Source organism: Bombyx mandarina, chromosome 15, assembly GCF_030267445.1.
Source record: "Bombyx mandarina strain Sakado chromosome 15, ASM3026744v2".
NCBI classification, from domain to species: Eukaryota; Metazoa; Arthropoda; class Insecta; order Lepidoptera; family Bombycidae; genus Bombyx; species Bombyx mandarina.
Genome location: NC_143221.1, coordinates 10,338,584 through 10,350,801, shown reverse-complemented (window position 1 = coordinate 10,350,801; position 12,218 = coordinate 10,338,584). Strand labels below are relative to the sequence as shown.

Genomic DNA, 12,218 nt, shown 5'->3' with positions numbered 1-12,218 from the left:
GAATGATAAATTTGGTATTACACGCTTAAACACAGACTTATATTATTAGACACAAATACCAGCTCCATTGCATTTGACTCCAAACAGAAGACAGCCGTTTGGATGATCGACAGTTTTGTTCGCACGGATCTTTTGGAACTTCTGGATCGACAGAGAGACTTTTGTTTTTCGGATTCCGTTATTCCGTTTTTAGAGCAGAGTTCATCCGTACTATCTAGAATCACTGCGTTAATCCAAAGTGCGTTTCCGTAATTCTTTTTGACACATATTTCCTGGTGAAATGGTCTTCGCTACACAATATTATTACCTATATTCTGAGCGCCATAATATATCTTTCTTCAAACGAGGTTTGTGAAGGGTTCTTACAACAGGCAGCGGCTTGGCTTTTTTTTTTATTGCTTTGATGGACGGACGAGCTCACAGCCCACCTGGTGTTAAGTGGTTACTGGAGCCCATAGACATCTACAACGTAAATGCGCCACCACCTTGGCTGTGCCCCTGTGCTTCTGATGGGTTGTATGCTAGTTTACCTACAGAACCCAATAAAAAAAGAGTTAGTAACAGTAGTGCGCATTGTAAAGCCGGGGTATCGCCAAATTATCGGTTTCTGTTGTAAAGTTATAATTCGTTTCGCTTTGAAGCCACCTCTATACTGTTAGAATTGATTGATTTCAACTTTATCACAAGATGCGGCATTCAGGCTGTGCAGTTAATTGCTGGGTATCACAGCATTTTATGGATGCCGTTAAACCTTAAGACAGCTGAGACAGTTAATTTGATTGATAAAATTCTGAATTTGAATTCGTAATTCTATTGCAATTTCCCATTTGTTAATAGTTCAAAATGTCTTCTAAGCATTTTTGGATTATCTGCTCGACAAATAATAAAGCACAATTATTTGAATGTGAACAACGAAAACGCTTGTATGATTATTACACTATTGATGAATATTAATTATAATCATCCATTCCGCGAATAGTTAAAGTCGATAATCGTACAAAATGTTCTCGCATGATATAATCTCACACGACAATCTCGCCCGCATCCTTCGAGGAACTCCTTTGGTAGAAAGTTAATCTTAACAAACTTGCTGTATGTACTTAAGAGGCCGTCAGCGCAAAAGTGCCCTAAGCTTACCATAGTATGCAAAAATGAGGTTTAAGTTTTCATGAATTTTAATTTGAGTAGGCCAAAAAATAATGTTTACAAAGCCATCTGTTCTCTATGGATGAAACTATGGATAGGCGGGTTTTGCATCATTTTTTTTTATATTTTAAATAAATTCCAATATAAATATATAAGCTTGAATATAAAAATTGTGGGCTAGGCCTTATTATATATGATTATGTACTTTAGTATGTAATTGAATGTTATTTTGTTTGTTACCCAGTGGCAGCAGAGGAGGTCTCCGACGTCGCTCCACCTACGCAAGCGGCCGACTGCGCTCTGGGCCGCACTGGTCGTTTGTTTTTGACCCCGCCGGCCGATTGTGCTACTATTGGTCCATGGTCGTCTCGCTAGCCTTCCTTTATAACCTATGGGTTATAGTCTACAGGTTCGCTTTTCAAGAAATAAATGGTAAGTAAATAAAAAAAATAAAGGTTCTGAAAAAAAATTATACTTAATTATATACGATGTTATTTGAGCTGAAAATAAACGATGAGCTTGCCATAATAGATAATGATTAGCTACATTTAAAAAAGAAATTAATAGCAGACTTGGTCCTCTGGATTCCATTGAAATGTCATATTTTTTCATGAATGTCATTGAGATATCATACAATTTTCGTTCCTTGGCCACTAAATATTAAAAATGTTTGAGCAAACTAATAATAATAAGATATGTAACGATATGACCGCTATTTAGATAGGACGTGAGAATAAATGTCGTGCTCCAAGCTGCAACGTCTTAGCGCGGTCCCCGCATAGTTTCCGCTAACTTGCGCCGCACAGTGGGTCGATACTATGATTTGAGTGACTTAGGGACCAACTTTGTTTTTTAACAAATTTTTTTACGTAGATAGATAGAGCTCGTTAATCTCAATAATAATTGTTTTGGGCAAAAATTACAAAAACTTTATAGTTTGGTCAGAAAAATGTGTTTTGTGATTTTTTTGTATGGAGCGGGTCACATTAAATTAAATTCCTGCTAAGTACCGTGAGGTCCCGCTTTGAAACTTTATTTTTCTCACACCTTGTCTAGTCTACTATCATTTGATGCTATGAACATGTGCATAAAGTTGCAACTCTGCCAAATAAATGGATCGAAAAAAATGAATAAATACATAGAATAAAAACCTTTATTTTTATTTTCGTAAGTGCTTTTAAGTTAAATTTGATATGGATTAGTAAGTAAAAGCACGCAACAATACCCATAATTACATAATACCTAACAAAAATACATTTAGTAGGTCTCTAATTAATCAATCTCTGTAATTATCAGGATAGTTAACATTAGTTACTGAGGATAATTAGTTAAGCAGCCATTACTGGGTAGTAGAAAATATAGTAAACATTTGTGTCTCTCTGGAAGTATAAAGTGACCATATTTATTATATACTAACTAGTGTTCGTTTATTCGTACTACTACTAACATCTTGTGATTGTCGTCGTGATCTTCTTTTTTCCGTTATAATGGATAATTTTATTAACAATTTAGGATTATTTATAATTTTAAGAGAGCAACTACAGTCGCTGTCTGATAATAAAAAACTTTCAATTCCTACAAAATCAAATGAACGTGACCGAAGAGAAAAGTGTTGAGCCCCAAAACTTCTGTACGCACTTTTGTTCAAATATAAGTGCAATTTGGAAACGAAGTAGTCGCATGTTAGTACAGTTTATAAGAAAAAAAAAGTGATTGGTTCGAATGTGCAATAAACTGGCCCGAAGGCATGATACCTAAAGATATCAACACTACAGGAAAGGCTCGAGATTTCTAATACTGAAGATGTTGAAAATGTACCACGCTCTAATGTACTACAGAAGCCTCAACATCTACTTTTACACCTCGAAAACCTTTTGAAGAATTGGGATCCAGGCACATTGAACAAATTTACCAATCGCTTCCGTTATCCCCGGATGAAATGAAAGCTACTACAGTTGCTAGTTTGAGAAACACTGGAAATGAAGATGTAGGAGAAATAATGAACCATTTGTCAAATCACCCCGAAGATCTAGAAAAAGTTAAGGAGTGTTTAAGTACAAGTAAAGTGAAAAGTAGTACATATTCTCCCGATAAGGCACTATTAGTTTCACTTAAATTAAGTGGCAGTATATAAATCCAAGAGAAGCAGCAAGTGAAAATGGGTCCGATTTATACCCTTCTTAATATAAAATTAAGCAAGAAAAGACCAAATGTTATCCAGGGAAAGACGAGGTAATTATTAATGAAGAAGGAGCTGCTAATATAATGCAAGCATTACTAAACTTGGCGGTATATAGGCTTTTAAATGTGATTACTTCGGATTTGGACTCGGCAAGAGAGCTACTGCTTATAAGCAAATAGGCTTTGATAGAACCCCAGGTCAAAGTAAATATAAACAAAAGACTGAAACAGAGTTTCATGATTCATCTTTTTTCTTGGCCAGTCTAGTTCCTATAAGGCTTCAGAAATTTGATGGAACAATTATTTAGGAAAACGACCTACCCTCATCAACTTTTTGTTGCCGTCCAATAATGTTTAAATTTATAAAAGAAACGCAGTCAACAGTGGCAATTATAAAAGCTAGCATAACAGAAGAAATAGAAAGACTTCGGCCATTAAAAATCAAACAAGTTGAAGTTAAGCATCAATTGCACATGATGATGATAGACGGCAAAATAACCTCATTTTGTCAGAAACATTTTCTGCTGTCTGTGATATTTGCAAAGCAAAACCGTCAGACTTTTTTGGAGTGACTTGCTTATCAAAGAAAAAATAATGAAGAAATATTCCAGTATGGAATGCCATCTTTACATGCCTGGATAAGACGCATGGAGTGCTTATTTCATATCGGTAAATATAATTTTATTACTTCACATTTTTTTCATCCTATGTAGTTTCCTGTGAGATTATTTTTTAAATGACATTTTTTTGTTTGCGTCTAATCGTTTGGACTTCAAGAAATGGAGTTGCATTGGGCGATGACTAAGAAAAAATATCAATCAGAAAGATATATACCTTAAGCGTTTAAAAAGGAATACGGTTTACTTATAGATGTTGTCAAGCAAGAAGTAGGATAGATAACCAATGATGGCAATACTGCCAGAAGATTTTTCAGGAATGCAGAAGGAACAGCCCACATAACAGGAATACGTAAAGATTTAATAGAGAGGTTTCACGTGATTCTTCAGACAGTTGCATCTGGAGAGCGCGTGGACCTTTCCAATTTTTCCGAGTTTTGTAGATATACTGCAGAATTGTATATTAATTTATATCCCTGGTATTATATGCCTTCCAGTATCCATAAATTGTTGGCACATGGCAGTGATATACAATAATAAAAAGCTTTGCCTTTCGTGCTATTCCTATAGGTAAACTGTCGGAAAAGGCAGCGGAAGCTCGCAATAAAGATTTTCGGAAATATATAGAGAGTTGTTATTTTAGAAACATAAGTAGAATGTCGACTAATGAGGATATTTTACACAATCTTCTTTTGTCTTCTGATCTAAAGATCGAATGGTGAAACAAAATATATAATACTTAGAGATATTGATTAATTAGAGACCTACTAAATGTATTTTTGTTAGGTATTATGTAATTATGGGTATTGTTGCGTGCTTTTACTTACTAATCCATATCAAATTTAACTTAAAAGCACTTACGAAAATAAAAATAAAGGTTTTTATTCTATGTATTTATTCATTTTTTTCGATCCATTTATTTGGCAGAGTTGCAACTTTATGCACATGTTCATAGCATCAAATGATAGTAGACTAGACAAGGTGTGAGAAAAATAAAGTTTCAAAGCGGGACCTCACGGTACTTAGCAGGAATTTAATTTAATGTGACCCGCTCCATACAAAAAAATCACAAAACACATTTTTCTGACCAAACTATAAAGTTTTTGTAATTTTTGCCCAAAACAATTATTATTGAGATTAACGAGCTCTATCTATCTACGTAAAAAAAATTGTTAAAAAACAAAGTTGGTCCCTAAGTCACTCAAATCATAGTATCGACCCACTGTGCGCCGTTGAGAATTAAATTACTCACCGGAACAGCTTTTCTTAGTTAAATGTCACGTCGCGTGAACAATGTAATAAATATCTACCGCGAAAGGAAATGTTTCGATGTTTCACGGTGGAGTCTCTTGTTTTGTTGTAAAGTTTCACTGCCACACGATTGCATTTGCCACGTTCTGTTGCCAACGATACGTAGTTTGTAATTCAATCTTCACGGCCTTTGTTACGTTCGTTTTCAACTCTCATTCGTTCATTCATTCATCTTTCCTTTTTATTATCTTTGATTATATTATATTATATTACTAGATAATGACCGAACTTAGCTCGGTCTTTTTTTTTTGTTGATAAATTGATTTTTAAGAAATTATATAGGTATTTAAATACGAATTACATATTAATAAAATGATGAAATATGAATAATATTTTTCGATCTCACCGACAGAATAATAAAAAAATATAAAAATTATCGATAAAGTTGATTATTGAAAACACAAATAAAACATTTTCTGAAAATAAATCGTAGCTAGATCGATTTATCGCCCCCCAAATCCCCTATATACTAAATTTTATGAAAATCGTTGGAGCCGTTTCCGAGATTCAGATTATATATATATTTATATACAAGAATTGCTTGTTTAAAGATATAAGATAATTGATTACGACATGTGAAGTCCTATCCATTAGAATTATGTTTTGTTTCAGGTGAAACATTAATAGTGTGGTTTTGCCTCGACTATTTTTCGGACTTCCTATATTTGGCGGACATTTTGTTTCATTTTCGGACGGGATATCTAGAAGATGGCGTGCTACAAACGGATGCGGCGAAGCTGAGAGCGCATTACATGAACTCTACCACGTTCTATATAGACTGTCTGTGTTTGTTGCCGTTGGACTTTCTTTATCTATCCATCGGCTTTAATTCAATATTACGTTCATTCCGATTAGTGAAAATATATCGTTTTTGGGCGTTTATGGACCGAACTGAGCGACACACGAACTATCCTAACTTGTTTAGGTCAACGAGTTTAATTCATTATTTGTTAGTGATATTCCATTGGAACGGGTGCTTGTACCATATAATATATAAAAACAATGGTTTCGGTAGTAAAAACTGGGTGTATCACGATACGGAAACGGCCGATGTAGTGAAACAGTATCTTCAAAGTTATTATTGGTGTACATTGGCGCTCACGACTATCGGTAAGTTATTTTTAATATTTTTTAATTTAATCTTGCTTAAGCAACAAAAAATGCATATGTTAAGCCGGAGAAAAATAGTCATTCGAAAGAACGTAGCGTATAATAAATATTAGGTGTTTATATTACACACCGGTGTTTATTAGTGGTAGGATGTCTTGTGAGTTCGCACGGATAGTTACCAACCGTAACTATTTCTGCCGTGAAGCAATAATGCGTTTCGTTTTGAAGGGCCCTCAGTCGTTGTACTGTTAAAACTGTGACTTTGGAACTCATGTCTCAAGCTCAAGGTGAGTGACGGTATTTACGTTGTAGATGTCTATGGGCTCCGGTAACCATTTAACACCGGGTGGGCCGTAAGCTCGTCTACTCATCTAATCTAAAAAAAACAACATTAAAAAAAGTGAGTAGAATAAAATTTTGATACGATGTCGCGATTTGGATCACCTAGTAAGAAATAAGAAGATATAAATTTTCTAATAACAACTACTTGATAAATCATTTTTGTCTACGCTGACCTTATTACCTACGCGGCTCATTTAAAATTAAACCCGTGAGTGGCGGTCGGCTCGTGTTCGTTGCGATGCGATGCGGCCTCCACATGCGGGTTTCTTAATTTACCTTTGAAGTTGGGATCGCCGACGGTAATTTTACATGGCCCTGATGTACTAGGACGGTATTATGTCACAGGGGCAGTTCACGATTATGCAGTATGTACCCGTATGCCTGCTCAATTTATATGTATATCATTTACGATCACACAGCCAGCTCGTTCAGAGCTATAGAAGTTATAGAGACCATTTTATTTAAATCGTATCGTAAATTTAAAATGGTTTCCACAGTCTTCTAGAATTTTTTTCCTTTTATGTTAAGAATTATGTAATTTATTTATTTATTTATTTGGGAAACAAACAGTACAATACAAACATATAATATTTTAGAAAATATAGCTAAAACAATAACCGAATATGTTTCCACAATCAAAATCACATATAAGTAGAAAGTGAACAGAGAAGAGAAATTTAGAAATTTAAATTACAAAAAAACAAAAGCAACACAATACGAACATATTATTTTATACATCAACTTACACTATAAAACTATAATACTCATCGGACTAAATCACCTTATAAATATTTTAAAATAGCTTTTCTATATGCTATAAGTGACAAGCAAAAGATGTAAGCATTAGAGAGTAATAATGTAAAAGTCGTCTGTTCGTTTGCCTTCTGAGGCAGTAAAATTATTGTATAGGTTTTGTAATAGAAAGTTCAATAGCCTGCTCGCTATTACAGTATGAATAGGCTAAATATTTAAAATCAAACTTAATGAGACAAGGCCAAATTCTCCTCAGTTTAATTTAAAATTCTTTTTCCTTTTCTTCTGGGTATTTTTCGAACGAATTAGAGCCCAGTTTTTACTACATCTTTAACGTTTAGACTCCTTAATTTCTCTTTGTTATTTCCCTTGGCCGCAAAACAAGTTTTTGATTTATTCAAGCTTTCCTTCCGATTAAATATTACTGAGTTGGGTGCGATGTTTACGTTTTTACGAGGTTAATGTACCAACAACTTCGAATTCGGCAATTGTAGTTTAAGAGCAAACATCTACGGTTAAAGGTTGACGGTAAATGCAAATGCAAATTTTTTATTCAAACATGCTTGTTTTAATGCAAAACATATTGACAAGAAAATGAGGTTATCAACAAAAGATTTGATTGTATTTGAATAGTTAGAAAGAAAATATATAAACGAAATGTTTTTAAACAAAGCAACTGTCGTAAGCGTTGTAGGCATTTGTGTTTGCCAGTGGGAAAAAATACGGCCATGCGAAGTCGGTCGGCTGAATAAAAGCTGCACTTCGCTCGGGAGGCTGACAGTTTCATATGGCACGCGTGAAATAGGGGCCTGTCACTGCAAAGCCGGCCCGGAGCCACGCCCGTGACGAGTTCTGTGTCCAAACACACCAGGGCATTGTGGAGTCCTTCGTCAAATAAACGCGTACTTTTTTCCGTTAAACGTTTCAGATAAATGTGTTGATGTTCCTAAGAAATGGGGTGGAAGTTTAATTTAAGAAATCGGACGGAAGCATTTCATTCAGTGAAAACATTCTCGTTTATTGCTTTAGTGCGTAGAGTGTGGCCACCGGAGAGTTCATTGACACCATACTTAGCCTCATCAACTCATCAACTACTATATCGTCACGATATGTCCATATAAGTCTTACGTGCTTTCCTTATTTCCCTCACTAATTGCACATGTAAAATTTAATGAAAAAGTGCATGAGTGGTACACTAAAAATTTGAACTGAATTTATAATTAACAGAAATAATATTAACGCCATCTGCTATTGATAAAAATTTACCGATATAACAAAGATTAACTACAACTATTATTAAGGTATTACTGGTGATAGCTCATGTTAACAGTGCGCACAGATAGGTATTACCGCCCCGCTTATTTCTGCCCTGAAATGTGAAAAGTGGGGCAGCCGTTGTACAGTAAAACTAAGACTTAGAAATCATGTCTCGAAGTGGGTGGCTTTAGGTTGTAGAGACATCCGTATGGCCTCCGGTAGCTAGCTCGTCCAGTCATTTAAGTAAAAATAATAAAAAATTGATTAGTAGTAGTATTATTTTATGATACATATAAATAGTATACATTACTACTATTTAGGTGCTAAATATATTTGGCGGAGATAGGCCTAGAATATTATTATTTAGACTGAAACGGTAGTTAGGTAAAAATAAAATAAATCAAACCTCCCATGCTACCTGGTATCTTTATACTAACCTACATTTAAAGATTAATAGAATTATAAAAATTTGGGTGATAGACAGATAGAGAATGGCAAGATTTGTAGAAACTACCTTGAGTCATACTTAGTGGATTTGAACCAACACGGCTTGTCGGCCGCAAAGTAATCACTCTTTTTGCTTTGGAAAGTGGGACAACCTTCATTCCAATATAACATTGAGGTTTTGGATTAAGATGGACGGCGACATTCATGTTTGGATGTCTTTGAGCTTCAGAGATCGTTTAAAACCAAGTACATAAGTCGTCATCTATCTAATTTAGGTGGTACAAAAAATGAATAATATAATTCGTTTAAGAGATAAGATCGTCTTAAGTGGTTAATTAAGTTTCTTGAGGATAATATATAAAAGGAAGCTAGAACAAAAGATGCTCTTAGCAAAGGGAAGTTGCAAATGAGTTCAGCATCGTTGACAGAAACTTTGTCTTAACTTACCCACTTTCTTATGTGTGTTACTTACAAATATATTGGGTCCGGTAAATGAGTTTCATAGAATGAAAATATAACCGTAGGCCCTTCATTATTATAATTTTTTTTATTTTTTTTTTATTGCTTAGGTGGGTGGACGAGCTCACAGCCCACCTGGTGTTAAGTGGTTACTGGAGCACATAGACATCCACAACGTAAATGCGCCACCCACCTTGATACAAGTTCTAAGGTCTCAAGTAAGTTACAACGGCTGCCCCACCCTTCAAACCGAAACGCATTACTGCTTCACGGCAGAAATAGGCAGGACGGTGGTACCCATCCGCGCGGACTCACAAGAGGTCCTACCACCAGTAATTACGCAAATTATAATTTTGCGGGTTTCATATTTATTACACGATGTTATTCCTTCACCGTGGAAGTCAATCGTGAACATTTGTTGAGTACGTATTTCATTAGAAAAATTGGTACCCGCATGCGGCATTCGAACACCGGTGCATTGCTTCAACACGAATGCACCGGACGTCTTATCCATTAAGCCATGACGACTACACTATAAGATAATTTAGAACAAAATATGTAGTTTGTCCCAATTTTTACTGCTCTTTTAAGCCAATTTTGTTCTGCCAATTTCTGCCATGAACTGAGTACGCTAGTCCGGAAGGCTTGATAGGTATTGTTCCAATGATACTATACCTTTGTACGGATGTTTCAAAGCAGACGGGCCTGTGCAACCGTATGATGTATCCTATTTCATTCACTCACAGTAAGCTCTATAAATGTGCGTATTTCTCTCTTTTTAGTATCGCTTTCTCGTTTCATCCAGTTTCAAGCGATGGTAAAAAAAAAACAGTTCAATATTTAATTAGGAAGTGTGTCTTTGAGTTAGATTCTAGAATAAAAATTTGAAACTGAAAATTTGGTTGTAGATCTTATTTAAACATTTCGACATAAAATGGAAAAATGGAATGGCATTTTTAAACTCCATATAGAAACTAGTTTACTATAATTTTAGTGAAACCTAGTTGATATTTAATGTTTATTTAAGTGTAAAACTTATAACAATTCACTCTTTGAAACTGTCAGAAGTAGCTGTGTATTGTAAATCCACATTGTCAATTCTCATTAGACCGTTCGCGATATTGCCTGTTAAGGTTTTTTTTTTGTGTTTGAAAATACAAGTCCAAAACCAAATTTTGTTACAGATAGCGTGCGTATTCATACCAAATTGATTTGGTTTCTTATTTAATAATCAACAAGCATCTTTGTTCTTCTTAATTTATTTTTATTGTAGTGGAGAGAAAGAAGAGTTATATGCAACTGGGTATACATAGCGCAGTAGTATCACAACACATCCAGTGAATATCTGAATTAACCTAAGAACAATATAAGAAAATATTGCTAATAAATTGCTAATACAAATTCCGTAGAATAAAGATTGGAGCCTTGCATCGGTCGATTGTGTAAAAACATTATTGTTCGGTGGAAGAATGTATTTTATTAGTCGACTTCACCCTTCCCTAAAAGTGGTTATAGGACTTGAATGCGTTTTCACTTTGAGAAATTACTGGTCTATCTATTACTGGTGGTAGGACCACTTGTGAGTCCGCGCGGATAGGTACCTAGGTAATTATAATTTATCTGATATTATACATTCCGGGGATCAATGGAAGCGAACCGAAATAAATGCAAGGTGTTACAACACTGTAGATACAGCGGATAGATATTTTTCATTTTAGTAAAATAAAATTATTGAAGATTTTAAAAATACATTTACGGTTTATTTTCCGTTTATTATTTCCGATTTCTTAAATATTTTATACTTTTCGTTATAAGGGCTAAGGTCGTTGACATTTAAATGCCTACTAACATCTGTTTTCATAAAACAAATATTTATGAAGCTTGCGTTATTAATACAGATAAATTAATTAAATAGTTAAATTCGTAAGCTATGCGGCTATGTTGTTGAGTGTAACTTTTAATGTCGCTAAGTTAGTCATTTATCCGGTGGGGTGACATTTAACCTAACTCACGATCAAAGGTTAAATGTTTCGGTTTGTCAAAATTAATCTGTAGCGGTTATAAATGACATAGTTTAACTAACTTCTGCGTTATAAATTCACAGGAACTTCTAACTAGTTATTCCGTCAGAATGTGGAACCAGGTAAACAAGATAGGGACGTTTACCGTCTTGTACAACGTCGGTTATTAACCTTTATTGAAGATTAACGACGGAGGTTCTTTAACTTTAATTAATTGGAATAATTGGAATAAATTCCTATTTCGAAACAAATTTTATTCTTACATTTGGATATTCATATTGTTTCTTTTATTTAAAGATACTTAAATTTTTTCAATTTTCGAACAATTGGGATTCATTATAAATTAGTTTAAATTATTTAATACGGCATAAAGAAAGACAATAAAATCAAACCTGCGAAATTTTTAGGCATGGATTGAATTATATGAGATATTTATTTATTACGCTTCATGTAAAATTTACATTGGCGGGCATTAAGCCTAAGGCATTCTCTACCAGTCAAAGAAAAGGTAGTAGTGCAGACTAAATAGTTGTAGGTGCAATGAAATTTATATTAAATTACAAATATATGCGTT

The 12,218-nt window shown here is 34.4% G+C and overlaps 1 protein-coding gene across 10 annotated transcripts in view; it reads left to right on the top strand.

The window, feature by feature from the left end:
* Positions 1–12,218, top strand: part of LOC114247968 (cyclic nucleotide-gated channel alpha-3) — a 113,247-nt gene that overhangs the window by 74,021 nt on the left and 27,008 nt on the right. For all 10 annotated transcript variants that reach the window (XM_089732734.1, XM_089732728.1, XM_089732730.1 and 7 more), the window contains 2 exons: positions 1,391–1,578; positions 5,868–6,365. In XM_089732734.1, coding sequence (XP_089588860.1) covers positions 1,391–1,578; positions 5,868–6,365 — 686 coding nt within the window. The remainder of the gene's footprint in view (positions 1–1,390; positions 1,579–5,867; positions 6,366–12,218) is intronic.